Here is a 24179-nt window from a genome sequence, read left to right on the forward strand (position 1 = left end):
AGCGCGACAAATTTGAGCATGGATAGTCCAGGGTCATTTTTACCGAGCCACTTGCCGCACTATACAGTCCGTCTAACTTCTTTCTGGCTTTATAGATCATGCTTCTCTCGTTGAGAGTCCCGTAGCCTGCAACGGCGTATAGGCAAGTCCTTAGAGTTATGGTTCTGTGAGGGAGTATTGGAATACATTCTAATACGTTCCTGAAAAACATCCTTTACGATCTGCCTGTTGAGAAAAAGAAACTGGAGCATTTCGCGTGTATTTTTTTTTTTTTGATGTGCTAGTCTGTATTAAAACACGTATTTATTCTTCTATGAGAACTTTCAGTTAGGAAAGGTCAAGAGCTACTGATGAACCTTCAAAGAACGTAATTACAAATACGTGAGTTTTAGAACAAATGATTCACCCAACACTACAGTGAAGAATATGGCTTTAATAAATAAGGAAAAGCATTGAGAATCTGTAATTCTGCTGTAGTTATAATAGTAGGTCTTCGATAAAAACTGTTATCACCAATCTCGAGGAAAATAAGTTGCTGATAGATTTGAGATCAGATAGCAAGAGTGTTGTAAATGACTCATTGAAGAAGGAACGCGTCGAATAGAGAAGACAGATCGGCATAAGAGAAACACTTGTACTATAGTTATATATTTTCCGTCCGTTTCCGTCATGCCATAGGCCGTGCTGCCTTTTGTAGGGCTATTATTTTTAAGTTTCCATTCTATAATGAATACAATATACACCCTTTGTCCGAGTCATACTTCCGCATTGTGGGGTTAGTCTATGCAAACAAGCGCTTTCACAAACAGCCCTTTGATTCGTTCTTTAGACGTTCGTGCGTCAACGATATAATAGAGAGCGTTTATGTTGCTGCGTTCGGTAAAGACGTTTGCATTTCGTTCATAAGAGTTCAACGACGCGTTCGGTATTCCATAGCCACGGTAAAACAAGATTTCGGTCATAGATTAGAAGATTTGGGGTACGTTCGGGCGTTTTTCGTTTAGGTTTGAAGATCCTCTCAAAATTGCATCCTTTTAAACCTGCGGATTCAAGTGTTCGCTGATTGAGGTACATCTTTCTTTTCTACATAAAGACTCATTTCCAAATTTCCAATCCCTGTTCAATTTTATGCAATCCTAGTATTGGAGCACAACGCGATTCAAGACTATGGAAACATCTAGCTAGCGTCACGATCACTACTCTGAATTAGATTTCCATAGGTAATGTGTGAGCTGCTCTTTGAATTTTTAAACGCACCGAGCCAGACTTGTTTGCAGGTGTGGTTTTATCATTACGTGCACGTAATAGTGGCGAAACGTTTGCCCGTTAATTTTGTCTCATTCGTTATTTTATGACATATGCATGTATGCCAAGCTAAAAATCATGAGTTCAAGAAGCGACTCTAACCGTATTAGGGTAGAAGAATGGCGATAGTGCAGGAAGAGACTCGTAAGACAGTTAAAAAAATACCCTAGGTAAATGTAAATACAGAGGGTTACAACAAAGGGATAGTGAGTTACTGCAGCTGGGTGGCAGGAAATTGTAGGGGGCTTGCTGCAGAGATAAAATGCAGTTATATATAGCAGGTTTTACCTCAGCAAGCAAATAAACGTTGAAGGAAAACTCTTCAGATAGCGTAATTTCACAGAGGAAATGTTTGCGTCGAGTAAAACGTCAGTTGAGAAGAGTGCCTTATACTACATTATTTACATCATAGAACATAAACGATTTTCAAAATGTGAAAGGTGATCTATCTTTTTGTGTCCTTTAAGGTCGAGACTCATTATTGACCTGCTTAAGGTTGTACCTACGCTCGCAAAAGCCATTCGCCTTTAACTGTGGGAATGATCCGTTTCTGCAGGCTACACCATTAACCAACGCCATTGCGCTTGTGTAGCGCTCGTTACGAAGCTAGAACATGCTTTCACACAGACGGAGAGATCGAACGGGACAGCACTCTCAAATTCACAGGTCCATATTCGAGAAGCAAGGGAGAATCATGTGTCTCATGCGCATAATAGTAATATCCTCTTCGTCCCGCGATTTAGGGAACACACTTCGTAGCTTTTCAATTTCAAAGCACCGAATCTCGAAGATTCTCACCTGTTTTTTCATTTTTTTTTGTTTTCGTTTTGATTTTTTATTAGCTGCATCCGTCTAAAAAGTTAGACTCGAACAACGTTTGGCAGGACGAGGATGATAGCGCTGAACCGAGATTCGTCTCCAACGTGTGATTAGGGTGTTTGTGCGAGGCTAGCCATGTACATGCATTTGGTCCTATCGATTTTTTAGTTTATCTGCACAAGTGTCAGAAACCGCGGCGACAAAAGAGTACTCCGAAGATTTAGTCTGCGCATTTTCAAGTCACGATAGATTATAGTGGTAGTGCACCACTGTGACGTGTTGTTGCCTTCCCTAAACGATACCCAGACCATATTGGTCCCGTTCTCTGATCAGCAGGCCCAACGCGATCTCGGTTTGAATGTAATCTGCTATCGCTGCCGTACTTTAGCCCTATCAAAAGTGACCATGGAGCATGTGCTTCGATAAATCAGAAATATCTTTGTGTATTATGACGTCCAAACGAGTTAGGTGTCTCATTTACATTTTGATGTCCTAGTGCAATAGGCGTTACTATACGTGCACATGTGCGTGCGCTGAAGGAAACCCCAAGGGGAAGGCTAGACTTCAGAAGAAAAGGCCCAAGATTACATACAGTAGTTAACAATCTAGTTGTTCCGATAGGTACGTCAAATGTTTTCTCTCTATCTCTAAATAGGATTCTGTCCACATCTTTCAATTTCACTTTATCGCGTTCAATTGATTCTGAACAATTTCCGGATACTAATTATTGCCGATGCTAGCTATCCAGAATTGTCAAGACCAGAAAAACTCGTAACTCGTCTCAATTCCCCCCCAACTAATAACTAATCATAATACGCTACAAATGAATGTATCTCGCTGTGTTTATGCGGCTATCTTTGTGTCGGAAGGCGGGCGAGTATGACAATTTGTAGCATATGTATTTAACTAGCCGGCGCGGCGCAAAGGGGGCGAAACATCGCGGTACGGAGTAGAACGGGAAGACTGGTTTGCTCGCCTTGGAAGAGCGTGTTCGCTGTTTTTCAATGTGTAGAATTTTCTGATATTCGTTGATCCGTGCATCGCCGTGGCGATTGTGCCCCATACAAATTGTGTGACACTGATTCACGGGAGGCCTAAGACTCTGTTAGTTTTTGGATGCGGATAGCATCGGATCGCATAGCCTAAGCTTGGAATATTCAGTTAGACCTTCATTCTTTCTCTTGCCTCATCTTTTTGACTCTTTTCTCTCAGGTCACACGCATAGGCAGGTCTCTCCTGGCCTGAGTCGTTCAGTACCTGCAACCTGTCTCTCTGCTACTGCATCGAGCAGCGTGTCGCATCTTAGCTTCCCCGCATCAGCGACAGCCTTCTTCCGTCCACTTGCTGCCGCTAGCTAACTTGCTCCCTTGTTGTCTCTATGTATGTGTGTATTACTTCACAGACCACCGGTGCTGCTGACCGACGACGCAACAGGACTTGGAGAGCAGTACTGACGTAGCAGTAGAAGTAAGGTTCGAGTCAATGTTGATCAGAAGCAGCAGAGCCCTGAGACGACTGAATTCGCTCTCGGTTCTTCTGGGAACTGAGCGTCGACGGGAAGTCTCACAGGAAACCGACGCCTACCAAAGCACAGAGCGGCGCTCATACGCAGACAGACGCACGGAGACACTGTACACACTAGCCTACTCCCTCTCTACTCGCTGGGAGCGACGGGTCGAGCAAAGAGGAACAGGGACGGGGGGAACAGGGGGGCCTGCTAAAATAGGGCCGTAAGTCTCAGTAGCCTATCGATGCATATTCGAGAGATCAGGTCATCGTCGCCTATTCTTAAGGGAAACCTGAGAAAAGGAAGAGTGGGCAAAGTGTTTGTTCGCTACGAAGCGATAAGTTCATGGATAGCCGGTAAAACATTCGTCTCCCAGCGAATGCACTCTTGGCTGAGATGAACACGGGATACTGATTGGCACAGGAGTGAAACGGAAAACACCATTTATGCCAGGCTTCAGCTGTCCGACCAAACGAGTCATAACGATAGCGCTGCGTCCTCAAGTGTAGAAGATCTGGGGCTCTGTAAAACCTGCCGCTTTACCTAGAGCGAAAAAGTTCAAGCCGATTAATAACCTTAAGTAGCACCTCATTGAGTATAATTTGAATCTGATACGATTTACATCTTGCTTGTCTACATTGCTTGCTAACCCTGGACGAATGTTGAAATTCCAGGCTGATAGGATGCTGGCCTACTGAGATTGGGAATATTATTATATCAGCTTGGATATTAGGTGAAAATATTATTTTTATTGTAGTATCTTCACCTAATATTACCTTATTATTTCTTTTATTATATTATAATATCGCTATAAATTCATGCACCAGCCTGCATGAAGTGTGTATTTGATACATATCGTCTCAATATTCAAGTATCGTACGGTTAGGCTATATTGGCCCTATTAATTATTAAATAACTTATTTCATTTACACAACGCATGAAGTTATGCGTAGTACGCACGAGATTTGAAGCGACGTTAGCTCTAGCCATAACTTTCAACAATCGGGTTTAAGTTACCGTGCGATGTCCTTTACGTCCGTTGGCTGACGTAGTACTTTATTCCTATTCGCCACTACTAACTGTAATCTTTATGATTTTTCGTACATCTTAGAACGACTCTTAGCGGAACGACCGATACAATGCGTTGTTGATATTGTAGCTCGATAGGTGATAAATATGGTACTGATATGTGTGAAAGGCTCTGTCGGCCAATGTAAAACTTCTTCATAAAGTTCCGTACGTTACAGTTCTAGAATCTGCACAGACCCCAAGCCGTCGATTGATAGTTGACGCTACAAAATTACCTGTGAGTTCAACGGTCATCCGGTGACTCCTCGACACGCTTCTAGATAGCCGACGTTATACGCAATATCTATGATTCGTTAAAGGGGGTTGGGGGGGGTGGGGGGGGGACAAACGTCGACTGTTAGAACCAATTTGTCTGCTGTATCATTGAGATGTGCTGTTTAAAATCATTGGACCGCAGAAGATACCTTCTTTTCAATAGACTTGTACGTAGCTGCATTTATAGCGGGACAAGGTCGGACAATATTGCGCGACAACGTATACTGCTTTGTGATTCTCTAATTTTATATAATTCTGACAAAGATAAATTCAATGCACATGGACGTATTTGGTTTCGCCTATATGTCACAGGCTAGCATAGGGAAAAAAATATCAACGGGAAAATTTCTAATCATTTGATGACATTCAAGACGCTGTTAGCTACCAGCTACACAGCTACACAACTGTGCTCGTCTATAACAAACAGTTTTTAATGCCGGCCTGCTTGACACACACGCCATAATAAACATCTACGTAAGTAATCCCGAACTTGATGTATACACGCCTGTACTTAGTAACTGTCTTTTCCAACTACTATCGTATTTTATTATCTTTGTTATAATCACGTTTAGCATCCATTCCGTAGAGTAAATAACATTTGCATAGACCAAGAGCAGCTCAGATTGGCCCCCGTGATTTTCCGTCGTCACGTTAGATGGCGCCTCCATCGGCTATACATGCATATTGAATAATAATGGTATTACACTATAGCCTGTATTTGGAAAGTGAAGAATCCCGGTGATACGAACTCCTGTGACCGACGACAGCGGCCGGCGCGATGCTAAGAGGGTGGGCTTTGATTCGTCCAACTTCTTAGGACTGCTTGAGAAGAGGCGGCGCAAATAAGCAAAAGTTTGCACGATGCGTGCCGCACGGATGTCGTTTATTGTCTTTCACTTAATATGTAAGCTATTTGCTATATCTTGCAAAGAACGATTGTCAAGTGTGCATCATTGTTATTATTCTTATTATTGTATGAAATTGTCATTCCTATCAACAGATAGTCATCACTACAACCACATATTCAAAGAAGCCTTTTTTCCATTCGATTTACCGATTCGAATGAGGGGGAATAATGAGGGCAGAAGTAGCTTTTGTGGGGCTACCAATTATTCCATTTCATATTTTATTATACTTAGGCGTTAAAAAGTATCGAAAAAAATAAATAGTCTTACGAGGTGGAAGACGTTCATGATTGAAACGTAATGACGTTACGTGCGTTTCGCAGGTTTACTTGTCTGTAGTAGCATCATGCCAATTAATTGGGCCGATTAATAATAGGCCTCTACTAACCATAGTGGTAAACCTTAACCTCATAAGATGATTTCTGCCACCTTCGCCGAGGTTCACCAGTGCTATTGCAATCGTTTCAGGTACAAACAGCTGTTTACATAATCTCGCCGTCACGCGGTAAGGTCACGTCATTCTATACGGATAACTGGAAGCGACGCCTTAATCTGTCGATGACTGAATGGTGAAAGTCTATATTCTGGTCTGATTGAAAATAATAGCGCAGCACCAGCACTTTGTTGCACTTTGTGCCAGGCAAACCTTCAAAGAAACGATAAGAACGCATAGCCATAGTCCAGCTCCTTTCAGTATCATCTGGAACGATAGGCATCTTTAATAATGTGCCACTTCGAGCACAAAACAGTTTACAAAACAACTAGATCCTTAAAGTTCATTGAGCAGTAAGTAACACATAATGCCCATGATTCCAAAAAAATGCTGACTACAAAGATAGTTACGTAAATGTAAGCTGGTAGTTGCGTCGTTACAAAACGTAGTGGGAACGTATTTGGTTCCTAACGTTAGGGACACGGTGCAGGTACGAACCCGGGCATAGACGGACTTCTTTTCGTGCTAAAAATTAGCCGTTTGATGGAATGCTTTGCGATGACACCGGATGTAGAACCCGAAACATAGAGAGGTTGGTGAAATACTTCATTCGATTTAATCGGTGCTAACGTAGTGACCATTGATTCAGACTATGATTTCTGCAATTCGATGTAGTATTGGCAATAAGTAGCCATCTTGTGTATTGTCAATTGCTATCGGACGTCGGACCCATTTTTCTAAATATGGTAAACATTTCTGTGCTCATATTTCTGACACTGAAATTATGTCATTCTTTTTTTTATTTAAGGCAGGTAAGTTTAAGCATCGAATAGGCTCAAAAAAGCACAAGTCTGATAACTATCCTCTGTGGCTTTTAGATACAAAGTCGTTTCTCTGTGTCACCATTCACGACACGAAGCTCGTTAAATAAAGCATCGTTTGAAGACTGCCTGTCTATGCTATTTAACCATCAGCAGAAGTCAAACTGCGTACAAGCACGTTGTTTTGCTGCATGCTACGTGCAAGATAATTAGGTAAGATAAATCGTACATAAATTACTCAAACGATGTTGATGTTATGGATATATGCTGAATAGATACCCTTGAAACCTTCGCGTTTGTGATACGTTTTATAGCTGAACGTACAACAGGTACTCTACAAGTTAAAGCAAGATTGTCATTTCTGTTAACTGCTTTTGAAGATTTCATCTATTATTATTAGTGTTAGTCTGACAATAACGTAGCGTCTCCTCTAACGAAATTGCCGTCGCTCTGAAGCATGTACGTAGTAAAAGCGTTATTAGCTAATTGGCCACGACCTTATGAGTTATAATTAGCCGTTTTACGACGAACCTCTCCAACATCAATCGTTAATACTATTACTATAGGTAAAATACTGTGTGCTTTATGATTCCTCGGTACACCGTCACGAACGTGCTATTTGTTTTAGTTAAATGCCCGTCACTTCTTATCATCGTCTTTAAGCCATATTGTATGCAGGTATAAATGTATATACAGAGTAAATTTCTGGTATAACAACAAAGATCAGCCCGAAAAAGCGCGGCTGAATTCGACGATCGGCTTCCATTGGGTGGCTCCTTCGTGTTTGGCCAGTGGCAGCAGAGTCAGAGACTTTCCTTGACTGTACCCAACAACAGATGATACGAAGAGAGGGGGTTTCCAATGACGATCTTCTCTGTGACAAATATTTATTGAGGATAATTATTCCGACGCATGTTCTGCTGCTACCCTAACGATTCGAAACAAGTACACTCAGTTATACTTATCTGCACACGGTAGATTTGTCACTTATTCGTATATGGAAACGTGTCAATGGCCGGCACTGTTTCTAATTGGCTCTAGAAGACGCTCAGCAACCGCGCCATTTTGATAGACTTAAGCGTTGCCTTCTGTCGTTTGTGTATGGGTCCGAATGTGTGGGTAACTGGTGCTGTCGTCGAGAATTCCCACGATATCTAACAAACGAAGAAAAAAAGATGTATACGATCACCCGTCGCAGTCACATGGACAACGACTAAGACGACAAGGGAAAAGCATCCATTTCGTCGTCTTGTCACTGCGGTCGCACGCATGCACGCAGACATTTACACTGATGCACGCAAATGCGCATGGCGGCCATAGGCTGATAGCGTAAAGAGGGCGACTCTGGCGATATGCCGTAATTGGGCAACAACGTCGGTAGCGGATCAGACCGGGCCGATCAGACGAAATTGAAATCCGTTCAATTAGCTGTTGCTTGATTGGGGATGGCGGCCATTGGCAAGTTAGTTGTAAGTGACCTTCTTCGTTCGGCTTAATCGCTTAGTTCGCTTGCCTGTAAATGCATAAATATGCACGAAATTTGTGATAAACATCGTTGTGACCACTCGCTCAAAGAAATCTTCATAGGCACTATGGTAGCATGCGTACGTACGTACCACGGACACGATGTAATGTTCAGCCGCCAAAGTGACATGCAGTACGTAGCCTCATCCTAGCAAATAAAGATAAAATCAACGACCTTATCAGTAGGTCAAGAACGATGCCGAACAGGATCGATGGTAACAATGATAATTTAACTATGACACATTATCGCAGTTCCTGTATTTGATACCGCTTAGTATATAAGTATAGAGACAAAAACACACAGAACAACAATATATATACACGCAAAGGATTCGTTGGAATTAGACTGTTCTGTGAATCAACAGTACAACACAAAAGCACAAAAGCAGCGGGTCCGACGGATAGGATAAGCAGAGAGGACGCTAGCTGGCAATCTTAACTTTATTTGCTGCGCACTGAAGCTTTCATATTTGTTCTATATTGTAAACAGATGCCGTTCCTTTGTCTGCAATCAGATATAATTTTCGAATCAGAAAAACAGCTTTTGATACGATGATAGGAAGGATACAAATGATGGTCTTATTATTAGAGAAGGTTCTGTTAATAGGCTATTTAATTTATAGCTAACATTCATATTCGATCTGTTTGTACAGTGATGTCTATGGTATAACGTAAATTGGAGATTAAGCCAAAGTATACGCTATGCCACCAACAGCATATCTACTAACATGCACTCGAAACGCACGTTCTAGTCCTCATAAAAACGTCGTCCGAAAAAGTACCGATATCTTAACGTTGTTGTTTTTTCAATGTAAAAAAGCGCTTAAAAGCAATTATAGCATAAAGTATAATTTACTACGACACTAGGCCACAATATTATTATTAAGCGAACTTGAATCCATGACGCGACTTTGTTGTAATAGAGGAAGTCGAAATAACTGAAAATCCTAGCCGTTCCCAAAAACTTCGGCTTAACGAATATATTTCTAGTCTTTCGTAGAATTATCATTTACCCAAATTAACGCGATTTTTTAAATCTATGTAGTCCTTTGTATAGTAAGATTTTCTAAAAAATATCCTAAATAAAAGATATCTAAAAAAATGAGACCAATTTCAAGGCACTATTAGCATCTGGCAATATTAACTGCACATAAGATCTTTTTTTCTTTTAATTTCTTTTTGTTTTTGCGCCGACAAGGTTTTAATGTGTGCGTACAGATCATTCGCCATCCGTTGTCTGATCTTCATGAGCAGCGGATAGATAAGTCTACGGTGCTATCTGATTTACGGATATCTCCTGTAAACAAAAGCGCGTACCATTCTAGGACCCCTTTTAACTCTTTCAATCTCTCACATACTCCTTATTAAAGTTTGTTAGGGCTTGACCTTGTTTCTGAACGGGCTTCCGATTGCGAGGCCTCTGAATTCAGGGTCGATTTTTCTCAGCAACAATTTCGCTCAAAAATACAGAGGAAAGAAAATGCATATTTCAACCTTGAGGCGGGCAAAGCCTAAGTTAGGCTCAAAAAGAGTTCAAGCTTTTGAAATCGCTTCCGCATTGTGGTTCGTTCTCGAATGAACCCTTTCGTCCTTCCTGTTAACGTGGCAGTTGGAGGCCCATTTGGGCCAGTACTACCTGCTGCGCGGCTGCCTGTAAAAGATTACTCAACTTTTTAGTATCGAAAATACTTGCAAATGGCTCAACGAAGTAATATTTAACATCGTATTTATAGATCATATTGGAAATAAGCGCTATTGATTTAAAGTTATTTTAAAAATGTCAATTTCCGCAATTGATCTATATACTCGATGTAATCCTTGGTTGCCCGACCAGTCTCGTTAACCATCATCGTTAACCATCATCGTTAACCTCAAGCAACAATTATATTCGCAAAACGTAAGTTGAAAGTGCCTATAAAAACAAGAGTCTGGTTAATTGCAAACAAAGACCGCAAGTTACTTAAAGAATCTCAACTTGAAGTTTGGGTGATTCCAGCCTGAAGGTAATAGATTAAGAATATTAGTTCATGTGTTAATATGAGTTTACATGTAGGATAACAGAGGTAGGGGATGTAAGCCATTGAAATATCCAGCTTTTTCGAAATGGGTCCGCATCCATTAGAGATATGCAGCTGCTAATTGCTCTGTCACCTGCTTTTGTAGTACATTAGTTCAATCCAACAATTTACTTTTATGAAGAATCTCTTGCGCAGCCTTTTCATCCTTTTAGCCGGCCACTTGCTCGCTTAGCACAGGACCAACAATCCATGATCCTACAATTCTAAGCGCCTCTGGTTGAATCTGACTGTTCGCTGTGTATCTGGCATATTTCTTCGGCCTGACCCCTGCCGAATACTGGTTTTACAGCATTGCGCAAATATCACAGTATTGGCCTATTCTACTTCAGCCAAGACCTACAAACCAGAAGAATTCCATACTTGCTACGTGTTATTCTCCTGCATCATCCTATTCATGGCCACTAGGTACTTTCGTAATATTAGGGAATCTGGTCCCACAAGAATAGTAGACGGTGCAGGCAGCAATGTCAGTAGTGGTGTTCATTGTAGGTCAAATTGTAGGCCGTGTCTCAGCCCGGTTCGAACCGGGTCAGCGGTCTGCAGAGCGGAGTTACCGAGCACTGCTCCTTGAGGTTAACGATGATGGTTAACGAGACTGGTCGGGCAACCAAGGATTACATCGAGTATATAGATCAATTGCGAGAATGTGAAGCTGTGCCATGAAGTGACTATCGCGTTTCGGGCGAGAGGCTACATAACACAACTGTTTCTTCGCAACCAGCAAAACGCGAGTTGAACCTGCTAAGTTTGGCGAGGTACTTATTGTCGTCGTCTTCATCTTTCCACCGCCAGATAGGGAGGGTTTGTGACGGTTGCCGGCTATAGGCTATGCTATCCCACCACAACCAATAAAGGGCGAGGGCGGAGAAAAGAGAGAGCAGAAGGCTGAAGCTGCAGAGACCATGGGCTGCCAAATGCTCGGAACTATTCAGAACAAACGCCGAGAAGAAATATTCTGGGACACAAAAAATAGAAGTTTCGTCTTTATCTTTTTCTGGCCATACTTGATTTCGTAACCTCTCGACTCCCCTCTCGTAATAGCCGCCGACCCGTCCGTCCATCATGAGAAAAGAAACCGAGATAAAAAAAAATCAAGAAACCTGTTTGTCCCTATAGCTCTCGCTCAGTGACAGCATTGATAAGAAATACACATACACATACATGTGTATATATAGGCGCTACTACTGACCTACATTTGTCGGTGACCTGAGAATGCTGTGGCCTGCCACGCTGAGCAGAAGCTGCTGAATGAAAAAGTACTACATAGCAGAGCGTTCAAAGACTAAATCAAATATGGCAAGAGCTATTTTCGTTCTTGAAGAGTGAATGAGCGTGATTTTTCCTTCGTTATGCAGTATGGCAATCCTGGTTAAACAGAGAAGCTAACTAGCTAGCTATAGGGCGTCATCGAGTGACCCAGCTTCCAGATCGTTTCAAATATAACCCCGTATTGGCAGGGGAGCCGAACAGGGTTGCCTTAGGCCTAGACGACTGTCACCTTTCGTTAGCGACTGAAGCAGTCTTACAACAAACAAACCTGCACCGTTCTATTCGTAATAGGTTTTCGTCGGTTACGTATATTTTAGACATCAAAATACTCGTTGCGTTATAGACATAGGTTGAATTTTTTCTGCAATTGTTATATGATCGTTATCGATTTTGACCAATTACTCAACGCTAATAGTGAACTTTCTTCGTTGCAACGTACAACCACAACGATCCTTTGACATCGTTATGTTATTAAGGCTGTTATTATTTTCAAGATGTCCGGGTCAATGGCACTGGTGAATGGGGAAAGAAGCCATTGTTAACAGGGTATAAATGAAAGGTACAATGCCCACTGGGCTATAAATAATGATTCTAATAGTATGCTTATTGTTATCGAATCTTAGGACAATCGTGTCTGGGAAAAAAAGCTGTTATGTGAAAAAAGGACTCGTGGAAACCAATCAAAGCATGTGACAAAAGCCTGATTATCCGTTTCGAAGTAGGATGAAATAACGGCCACTTCAATGGTGTATCGGATAAGTCACTCGATTAGTAGCTATTAGGGTCGCTGCAACGTAATATCGAGTTAGAATAAATGGACTCTTAGATCAATCGTCGGTTCCACTTAGAACGAGACATATACTTTAAGTAAGCCCACATGTATAGGTTGTCGAGTAAGTTTAACTTGAACTTGTGATGTGAACTCTGCGACAGGTTTTCAAGAATAAACAGTTTTGTTGCGATGTTTTACAGAGGGTTGTCAAAATAAGTTCGCTAAATTTAAGGCATTAATATCTGCAAGGTTTTGATCCACGCGCTCGAAATAATGCTTTCTACGTCTACGAACACCCTGCAAAACTATGGCCGGTTATCAAGCTCTAACTCTATGTAGTTTTCGGTAGAAAAAAATGGCTGCTTATACTTTTGACACAGGAGTATCCTTTAGGACAACGTTGCAAAGAGTTGGCCAGGTATAATGTGCAGGCTAAAATCATGTGACTTGTGATAGAATAGGTCGTAGTAATAGCGGAATGTACTGACTGTAACTGTAGAAGGGGAGGCTTTCAGCCTCCCAGTGTCGCTCCATGGAGCTAGCCCGACTGATGGGAAAAAAATCTCTCAACGCTTTCTAGGCTCACAAACCTATATCGTCTCACGTGAATCTAGGCTCAATAGGCAAACAGGTTACCACTTCAGGAACAGCAACGTAGCAGAACAAGCAACGCAGCAGCAGCCTATGGGCGGCTGATTGAGGGCGGCGAACACAGCGAAGGGATCACCAGAGCAGCGCTACAATAGATGTTTTACCGTTCCAGAGCGAGATGAATCTACCAGCACTTATCAATAACTGTCACTCACAGCCGAAAGACAGAAATGGGCCGGACGTTCAAGTATATCCGGGCTAAGCATTCTACCCATTTTGCGCTGGGACGTCGCCTGTACCATCGTTCCCATGTAAACTACAGTTCACGATGTATCGTTCAAATAATGTGTTCGCCGTTGGTAAATCATGGCGACCCTAGAAATGCGTGTGTAGACTGTTGCTAAGTGGATTTATGCTGGGGCTAGTGTAAACGATACTAGCGGTAAAGGTGCCTAACCTTACCTTATGTTCATTTTCTTGCTTGAGGACTCTTGCGCAAATATAGCTTTGACGATGCCACGTCATGTCCCAATGTGTTATTGTATATTAATATTATTTCGCAGTGAAGTGAACAAATCAGTTGCAGCAGTCATGAAGCACATACTTAAATCATGTTTTTCAAATCTACGACTCGACGCTTCCAGTTCTACTGCTAATAAAAAAAAGGGTGTGACGTAACCCAGGATCGTCGAGAGGGCACCCGGCAAAGAGACAAGCTTGACGCCCACTCTAATCAAAGTCAAAGGTCCAAAACCTTCATCATATTACGTTCGAGCTGCGAAAGACACTCACACAAATTATTAGGATTATTTGGATCCATTGCCGATCACGCTTGATTACCTTAACCCTCATAACTCCTAGTTAGTTTTTGCTAAATTTTCAGCTGACGTTTTAGGCCAGCGGCAAAAACTGTTTCTATTGTTCTTGTGATAGGGTCCTCAGAAGCACAAATCATGCATGCACAAACACATACACACACAGATATGCACGCACCTATATACACATACACACACAGATATGCACGCACCTATATACACATACACACACAGATATACACGCCCCAGACACACACATACGACCGACAGAGGTCTGTCCTCTGTTACACGCAGCCAAAGAAGTTGCTCGAGAGTGAAGTGGCGGTGCCTTTCGACTCGAGTCCTGAAAGATGGGATTTGAATGATGCTGCTAAGAGCGAAATAATTTAGGGTAAAAATGAATATCGTAAGTGCTTATTGAACTTAGAATGGCTACGAGTGAAAATATTGGTGACGTTCAGACGTAATAACGTGGCTTGACGAATTGTTGGCTCAGTTTCAGCATCTGTATTAGTTTTAAGGTTAGCTAAATGGCACAAGGAACAAACGTTCGTGGACCGGTTCGGATATTTCATACGTTCAACATCTTTTGCATGGCTATCTTGCAGGTACGAGTCACAAATATCCTGTCCATTTCAAGACAGCACAGAATGGCAGTAGAGATTAATCTCCATGATTATATCAAAGTTGCGTTGTCTAATTGATGAGTCCGTTGGCGACCTATAACGCGTTAGCCAAAATCACTTCTAGGAAATCTATTTTATATGTTAGTATCGCAAGTGAATATAAACATGTATCCGGGTAAATATTTCGAGGTCATCTTGCCTAGACTAGCGATGTACAATTATCTAGATATCGGTGAAGCACGGTTCTGGTTAGTTTCTTATGGAAAATTATATAAAATTTGTGCCTACTCCCTGCTAAAAATTGATGGAAAGAAGTTTGAATAACCTATTGCTATTTTTGAGGGATGAAAAAAATCAGCTTCAAGAAGTTCCCGCACGTTAGAATGATAAATTGGCTTGAAAACCGAGCATGTAAATAAACCTTACCGTGATATATAATACTTCTTTTCTGACTAAACTTATAACTAACACAAAGAGATAGCCTTTCTAGGATATGTGGTGCATCGGTCTTATGGCGGACTCGAATTTGCAGTGTCCAGCTTTGCGACAAAATAGCTAACAATCCGCTACGACCGCATCTTTGGTTCCTAAGAACTGTTGCGGTAACTTTCATCTTTTGAAGTTAAGTAATAAACTTTGTGTGAGCATAATCATATGGAACCATGTTTATGTGGTGATTCTCTATTGCAAAAGTTCAATAACTGTAATAATAGTATTTGTGGTTTAATTCGATTGCAGGGCTTGGTACTATCGGTGTTTGGTCCGTCAATGCTTGATCTGGCTGAGTTGTTTCACTCTGATATTGAGCACGTATCCTATCTTGCATCGACCACAACCATCGGCGCTCTGATTGGCTGCGCTGCTGGTAATTTTCTATTCTGCTTATGAGCCCTGAGAATTTTTGTAGCAAACATCCATGATGACATACGACAAAATCATATACCTTACTAAAGGTAGCTTAGTCAGCATCCCAAAATCTTGACCTGTCTGACTATTAAATGTGTGAACAAATTAATTTTTTCTACACAACTAAATTGTTATTATTACTAAGTTTTTCTAACATTTACCACTCAATGCTCAAGTGGCGTGTTTATAAAGTGAGCCAGCATTTAGTGTTACCGTTTCTTTTCCAAATGTCTGTTAATCTGTTGTGTGCAAGCTAACTTAAACTAAAAATGAGCCAGACCCACATTTCTAAAGAGGGTGCTTGGCAAAGTGCTGACACTGTGTTCTGCTTCCACTGTAACTCCTAATACTTTTTTCTTTAATATTTTCTTTTAACTTCTAATAACTTTGTTGAAGCTACAATCTCGTATCGTTTCCCTCTTGTATGTGTTGCTTTTGTGAAATAAATTCTGTTTCCTAAACAATATAATACATGTGTGCTATTTGGCCTATGAGCCTCCCATTATTAACTCTTTCATAGCGGAAATTACGCCGTGTAGATTGAATGTCGATTTTCTCTAAATGGTATTTGGGACCTTAAAGAGACTCTTTTTTTTCAAAAGTGCCTATTATTCAGGATCTCAGGGAGGCACTACTTTGTGAATATTTCACAGCATAAACGTATAATCGTAAATTTCAGAATCCGCAGAAAACAAATCGTCCATGATCGAGGCGACATAAATGAGCGTTGTGTATACTTGTGAAATTATGGAAATAGCAATAAACAACACGAAGAACTTTACGTTCCTAAGGTTTCTCGTGTGCCTCTGTTCGAGTCTACTTTAGTCATAAGTACATTAGAAAAAAGAATATCAAACTAATTTACATGTACGCCTGAATCTTCCCTGTTCGAAGCCTGTTGTACTCATCGTTAGTTACTATTTGCAACTGTTTCCTTGTCTGATTTCAGCCGTATAGCCGTTTCTTCTTGCAGACAGATTAATTCCAATGCTATAAGAAGACTTTGCACTTCAATCAAACCTTTGACTGCAAAACTGTCCTTCAGTTTCTACTGGTTAATCTAGATCCTATAGCTGTTCTGTGTAATTATCGATTCGAGCTTGTTTTCATATTAACACTTATGAGGAAATATTAAAAAGGCGTTGGAACAGAGAGACCTTCGTTCGTCTACAAACCAATGAGAGTGTAGTAGCTACTTGTCCCCTACACATTGTACGATTCTACAGTATGATACGATTTTAACGACTCGTTTGTGTGCGTGTATGCAGTCGTACATTCATGTTCATATTTCTTATTTTATATTTCACGGCAACAGCGCGTTGGTTGTACGAACTTCTGCACGCTCAAAAAGTGATCATCGCTGGCGTTCTTCTTAAAGGCCTTTCAAACGCTATTCTCCCGCTAACAGGCTCATTGCCTTGTGCCCATCTTACGTCACTTATTTTTGGATTGGCTAGCGGATTTCTCGAAATCGGTTCGTACCATACTTACTTCTTTTTTTCAGAGTAGCACCTACTTTCTTTCGTATACAGTAACTCCTCTTGGCCTGCATGTTTAAATATACTATAGCTCAAGTTCAGGTATCTAGTATTACTTCGGTAGGCTTATGCGATGTTGAAATGACAACTAATCACCGAAACAACAAAATAATAAAAAAAAAAAATCAAGTATTTTGGATGGAAACATCTACATGAAGTAACTTAAGTCTGTGAACCACGTATGCTCCTATGAAGGGAAGAACCAAAGTAGACGTAAGGGATATAAATTCGTATAGCGAATACGTAAGTATATAGCCACCTACAAGCATGGGCGCATCCGGACGACACCATCCCAAACGTTCGTGGCATAAATCGTAAGCAGTCCGACATGTATCCGTAAATATGTTGACGTATAACTAAGCGATCCGTCAAAGGAAAAAAAGCTTAATATCCAAAAAACAAACAGAGCACTAATACATACGTTGCTCACCGAGTTCGGTTCACTTAGATGGCAATAACATATTAAAAAATCCTCCAGTTATGACAAAGAACATTCCTATTCGATTAGGTCGTTTTGTATGATTAGGTGAAGTAATTGACTCTCAACTTTTCAAACACTTCATGAGCATTGGAGCTCTTTTCTTTTATTTTCTGTCTACGGCATTATTACGTATGATTTGTACGGTGAGTGTTTTCTTCCGCTGCTGTAGAGTCTATGAAGTTTTAAATGGCAATGTCGACATTATGCTGAAATTTGAATACTTTGTTTACAATATAAAGTTACGAAAGAATATAAATCTATGGAAACAATGCCTCATGAGTATACTGGATTACAAGGAGCCTTTAATTGCAACGCCTGCATTTCTAGCGCAGTGATCCTTGCTGTGCGGTGTCGAGCATTGTCACGCAGTCCAAATGATTTTCCCCTTCTTGGCTGCTTATTGCAGAGTTCGTCCGTCAACGGTATACCCATAATCGACGAACCAAGACTCAACAAGATTGTTGTGGATAGCACCTGCACTAACAGACACCACAAATTATAGCTGACTAAGATCGATGATCCGCCTGATGCGACCGTATGAGATTATCGAAGAAGAAATCCATTTTTATTAGATCACAGATTAGCAACCTTGCAGTAAATCCTTTGCCGAATACACACGAGCTATCTCTGTAATCTTAAAATGGAGCTGATATTTGTAGATCAATTGAAACAGTAGCGTATTGGGACCCGGCTGCAAACGGTCTCAACATTCCAAAGAGTACAACTGCATCTTGAAAAGATCACAAAATGTCGCACCTTTGTGAAATAAAGTTATTTTGAAGCAGAACATTGACGCTTCCCATATTACTCTTCCTGTTAGGGAGCCATCAATAGAATCACGAAATTCCGCGACAGCAACACAGAATAGCATGTTTTATATTTAAATAATGAAGCATACAAATCAGATATAATTTATGCCAGGTATAAACATTAGGGATATCATGCATTGGTTGTTATCGTTTTTCATTTTAAGAAGCAGTATCTACATTTGGTTGGACAATACATATTTCAAATTTCTCGGTGTTATAGAATAGTCGTAAAAACAGGTGACAATATTGAGCTCTTCGTTAGGCTCGATTTGCTATTCACATAATTGGAAATTTCGTCTAAACTGTTTTTTTTTTTTGTAATTTTTTTAAACTCTATGTGCCTTTGTTCTCAGGTACTTACGTCTGGCTGGTCGGCCTTTACCCGACGAGCAGAAGTAGTGCCGCGGTGCTACAAACGTACCATCTCATGTTTGGGCTAGGTAGCCTGCTTGGCTCAGTATTGGTTCGACCTTTCGTGAATCCACATAGGTATGCAACAAAACACCGCGAGATGCTTACTAAGGCCTAAACTATTTGAAACATATATTATAAAATGCATGCACCGGTGTGGGATGAAGTTCCGTTTCGCGACATACTAACTAATCAGTTGTTAGTAATAACATTTTACTAACAATTTCGGCTTACTATTTAATAAGGAAATCGACTACATAGAAGTGAAGTCTGTCTAGTTACATCCTAGCAGATTCATTCAACTACACAAGAGATGCAACCCATCAATTTTGTTCATGTCAATTCTAATAGGTAACATATAGAACTGTGTAGTGAACGATTTAATCAAAAAAAAAATACTGTTTTTTGCCATTTGTTTCATCATCATTTCAAGTAGGACCAATAACGACGAATGCTCAGATTTTTCTTTGCTGCTTAGCTAATTGATTATTGGATGGTGACCTAATTGTTGCACCCCGTCTTCGTTCCATTCTGCTTGTCGCGTATATATATATATATATATATATATTGGTAAATAAGGTGACAAAGACAAACAGATATTGATTTCCCTAATTTTAACGAGTACCGGAAATGGCATGATTACGACTTGACAAACCTCGTTTTATTTACCTTTTAGTTTACACTTGTTCATATTTCCAATTTAGTCATTTGACAGGAACGACTCAAGCTATGACTATGACAACTAGTGAATCTCGGATTCATGTGGCTTACGTTCTCGTCGGGCTATTTGCAGTTGCCTTGGCTGTATCACTCTCCATTAGCTATCGCATTGATCCTCGTGATGTTCGACATCGCCGATCAAACTCCGATGATGAGACCTCTATTGATCCTCTTGCTAAGGTTAAATTTATACATTATACACATGTTTTTGAAAAATGACAATGTTTGAGGTTGACCTCAGAAGTTAGAAGAAGGCATATATGCGCGTAGGGTTCTTAGCTACTTAATACGTGAACCTAAATTTGAAACAGATATATATATATGTCGTATGTGCAAAAAAATCTAAAAACAAAGTTTGAATCTAAGCCATTCTAAAACTTGGTTAGAGCGCCAAAGTACATACAGTCATAACATAAAAAGTACACTTTTTAGTTAATCTTCAAAGTCCTAAAGCTGCTAGATCCTAAAATTGATTCAGGAATTTTGGCAAATTGTCCAGAGTGCTGAGAAGTATTTGGAAAATATAATTCAGTACTCGGATTAAAAATTTTTACGAAAACCTACCGCATGACGATTACCATTATCTAATTATAGCTATACGTGATTTTATTCATTAAGCTAGCATAGATAACAAATAAAGAAAATATACGGATAGATTTTTGATAGTAAAACCCGACACTGAAAGAAAAAGTAAGCGCTCTATATGCCAGGACGGAAATTTGTCTCAAGACGTACCGGAGTTGCGGTATAGACAGTGCCGAAATTTGGTTAATTTAAAAAACCGCCACTCGAGCTTGCAATCGCAATTCGAAAGTCGCCCAAAAGCCTGAGCCAAAAAAATGAGTAGCAAAATTTTTCTTATGTGTTCTCCAAAACACACAAAATCACCTTGTAGGTACTCCTATAATTTGGTAAATGTGAAGTGATTTCGAAGGGCGAGCGCGGTCGTTTCGACTTTTTGGTTGAATTAAAGTAAACAAACGATAAAATTTTAAGAATTTCTTACAGGTTACGAGTTTCAGCCATTTTCTCGATCATAGTGAATGGTATTAAGCCATTAGTGACAAACCTATCGACGTTAGCAAAGTAATTTAGTAACCATTTTTCTTTATGTCAATAAACGAAATTTTCAGTACGATTCGCGCGACGTTACTGGGCTTTCAAGCGCCAATCAGGAGACTTTAAGCAACAGAAAGCTGTCTATGTTCCTGTCGTTTCTAGTCGGTGTGCACTGTCTCATTTTCCTCGTTATTCTAATGTGCTTCTCCCGCTATTTTTCCATATACGCAGTCCTACAGGGCATTTCGAAAGATCGCAGTATAGTGCTGATATCGACTTTCTACATTAGTTTCACATTTACGCGACTTATCTGCATTTACCCAGCATCTAAGTTGCAGCCGAAGGTAAAAGATGTTCCAGTCATTCTATGATATATGTGCGACAAACAATAACAAATGTCCTGCTCATGTCCTATGCCGTGTTATGCCAATTCTGATTCATATGACTATTAGAGAGTAAGCGCTGTGCATTGTTTTGCACTTACCTTTCGTTAAATATAACGCTATAGAATTATGTTAATAACAACGGTCCCTCCTCTGCCAGTGCATAAGCGGCGTAAAATTGCTACATCGAGATGGACGTACACGATAATTTATAATAGACAGCATTTTGTTAGAAACAATAACCGATGATTTTGTGCACGTCGTTCCCAATCTGAATTATCATTCCGAATTTTAACATCAGTGCCTTAGTTTCCAAATACAATTGACTGAAATGTTAAAACTGCACGCGGTGTTTCACGTTACTTGCTTTGCATTTGTGAACTTTTACTTTTAAAGGTATTTTGGATCCTCACGGACTTGGCGCTCCTTACTACTGCCTCGATGCTTTTCGTAACAGGCAGCGGTTCGGAGCGAACCCTACACATGACAGCCGTGCTTCTCGGAGCGGCTTGTGCACCGGTCTACGCTGCTGGCACGTCATTTCTTGTAAGTCGCGTTAATGGCCTCACGCATAGTCACATGTCGATTTTGAAATTCATGTCGAACTGCGGAGGACTTGTACCACCGTTTGCCGTGGGACCAATGATTGAGACTGCACCCGAGATCTTCCCCAAGGTTCGTGGACTAGTGATAATTTTCTAAGCATTACAAGATCTGCCTAAGGGGAAGACGACTAACACTTAAACGATTAAAACGTGGTATCACAACCAGGTACATAAAACTGAGTTTGACAACTATGTAACCTACCGTGAGATTGCCTAATAATAAAAACACTAGTAATATACAAACAAGCTTCGATGAGATTAATTTAAAATCGTGCATTAATTCGAAAATATGCATGCTCGAATGATAGGTTCTATCATAGTTTAAGGTTAAAGTGTATTCTCAGTTACTTTATGACTAACACAATTGAAATGTGAATAGATATACGCGTTTTTTTGGGAAAAGCTTAGAAAAATTAAGACTACCAGTTGTCCGAATGTGAATGCGGGCAGCTTAGACATAGTTTTACTATTTCTATAGTAAACGTATTTGGAAAAGTACAGACCGAAACGTTGTTCAAAACTTCGCAATGAAAAAGCTTCACAGCCAATATTTGTTGCCCCTAGTAACAGCGTAAAAACTGCTCTTGCCTATTACGAAAAATCAGCAGAAAATAATGTAAAGTTACTCAAGGTATACATCCTAAGCAACAGTTTAGGAATACCTTTACATAAAAACCTATTCGTATGCTGTATGAGCAGTAACAATTACCGGTAATATAACATATGATAGGCTTGTTGTATATGCTGGCCTTAACTGACAACTTATTACTATCTTACAAAAAAGCGCCTTAAATATGTCGCTGTCTATGTTCCTCCTTGTGTTTGATGACAGGTGGTACTTGTGAGCACATTTCTTCTCGTCACTGTGATGGCCTTCGTTATCTCAATCGGCAGTTGGCCTCAAGGGGAGCACGTAATCGAGGCTGTGATCAGTACAAGCGTACCATGCCCTGCTATAACGAAACAAACTATCGGACGTTATATAAAATATTTTAAGAAAACTAACACAAATGTCCTCTGAGTATGTACCTAACGTTTCCAGCACTCTCCAATTATCAAAATTTGAATTGCGGCATAAACGCTTATCATTAATTAAAATTGGTTTCGACGATAGTACAATCAAGCCCATTAGTATTTTCTGTTTCATGTGGGGACGACCAATTTTACCTGTATCTAGATAATGGCCATGTATGACCACAGCAGATACTGGCTACTTCTCATTGCAAAAATGTTGTTCGATGATGATTATGATGTAGCATGATTGTGCAATTATGATAAAAACAACAAAAATTCAACGCCATATTGCTCGAACGCATCATTTTGATCTTTATTTATTTGTTATGTAGAGGGCGTTATTAGCGCGTGAGCGGTCTGCTCGAATAGCTTCTAAAACTAGCCGAACGACTGAAGAATTAGAATAGAGTGATTAGAAAATGTCCCTATTCTGATTCTCCAGTGAACAAAGCGAGGCAATTTTAGGGATCATTGGCAAGATTTGTAACGTTTACACCGGGTAAGCGTTTAACCGGTATGGAAGTACCTTAATTACTTAATTTTTAGAGGATGCATTGACACTGTAATGACGTAGGGTCATAAAACATGGTAGGCAGAATTTACGTTTTTTGCTTAGTATTGTTACTGTTTAGTAAAAGTGTGTATCTCTTATTTTAGGTGTGATAGCTAATTGTGCGAGCAATGTGTTGAAGGCGCTGCGTTGATTAGGCTGTAGGTGCGTCTCTGCCAGTCGGCTTTCTGATACGTTAACATGTAAGAAGCAGCAGTTCTACATCATGTAAATAAAGACACCGCAGAAGTTGCCATCATCATTACAATGCAAAGAACCCCTGCGAGAGCCACGATAAAGGCGTAAAATGCTCATATATACATGGTTATATACCTGAATGAAATGACCCTAAATAGACAGGGCAAGTTCGACCTACCTTCTCAATAGAAAACTAACGCGTTTAATATTTTCACATGCTCTTATGTATGCATTGGCCTCAGGCGTATCTCCAAACCCACTGGAGGGCCTTTTGCACAGTCCTCCTGTCACAATTACTCCACACAAATTTGTCTATAAGATCACTGAAAAGGATTTTCAACGGTGTACATCGATCAGAATCACAGCTGTTTATTTTGTCATATAAATCGAACCGAAGTATATCAACGTGTACCACCTGTTGTTAAGAATTTACTTGGACATTGAATAAATATAATTTTATATAAATAAATTTGTTTAAGAATTCATTCAAAGTCTACAAAAATATAAATGAGAAAAAATTCTGCTACCTGATAGATGAATAACGTTGTACTCCTAAGTAAATCAATTGTGTTTTTGGGAACTGATAGGAGAACAGCCGTACAATAGGTACAGTAACGCTGAAATCGTTGAACTGGAACAGTTCAATAGAGATACCCTTTAGACATAAAGCAAATTCGCAAATCCACATTGAAATTA

At 40.2% G+C, this 24179-nt stretch overlaps 1 protein-coding gene across 10 annotated transcripts; it reads left to right on the forward strand.

Annotated features, from left to right (window-relative positions):
- Positions 1-5173: 5173 nt before the first annotated feature.
- LOC111255446 (uncharacterized) lies at positions 5174-23952 on the forward strand. 10 transcript variants are annotated; one of them, XM_086983426.1, is made up of 12 exons: positions 5174-5879; positions 6349-6905; positions 7192-7347; positions 14680-14791; positions 15548-15674; positions 17031-17189; positions 18897-19032; positions 19659-19854; positions 20808-21077; positions 21513-21791; positions 22554-22742; positions 23393-23952. In XM_086983426.1, the coding sequence occupies exons 4-11, from the start codon at positions 14714-14716 to the stop codon at positions 22740-22742; spliced, it is 1434 nt and encodes a 477-aa protein (XP_086839552.1). In that variant the 5' UTR covers positions 5174-5879; positions 6349-6905; positions 7192-7347; positions 14680-14713; the 3' UTR covers positions 23393-23952. The 10 variants fall into 10 exon arrangements, 6 of the variants coding, with proteins under 6 accessions (XP_086839552.1, XP_086839548.1, XP_086839555.1 ...); XM_086983422.1 differs by lacking the exons at positions 5174-5879; positions 6349-6905; positions 7192-7347 and adding an exon at positions 12977-13816; XM_086983429.1 differs by lacking the exons at positions 5174-5879; positions 6349-6905; positions 7192-7347 and adding an exon at positions 12977-13816 and having other exon boundaries at positions 14698-14791.
- Positions 23953-24179: the final 227 nt, after the last annotated feature.

This window comes from Varroa destructor, unplaced genomic scaffold (assembly GCF_002443255.2).
Source record: "Varroa destructor unplaced genomic scaffold, Vdes_3.0 BEIS01000001.1, whole genome shotgun sequence".
NCBI classification, from domain to species: domain Eukaryota; kingdom Metazoa; phylum Arthropoda; class Arachnida; order Mesostigmata; family Varroidae; genus Varroa; species Varroa destructor.

Bases quoted from the DNA above. Each gene is read 5' to 3' on its own strand.
- LOC111255446 (XM_086983426.1), top strand. From the start codon at position 14,714: ATGGCACAAGGAACAAACGTTCGTGGACCGGTTCGGATATTTCATACG. The intron at 17,190-18,896 runs GTTCGTACCATA...CTTTGTTCTCAG, and splicing joins TAGCGGATTTCTCGAAATCG to GTACTTACGTCTGGCTGGTC. The intron at 21,792-22,553 runs GTTCGTGGACTA...GTTTGATGACAG, and splicing joins CACCCGAGATCTTCCCCAAG to GTGGTACTTGTGAGCACATT.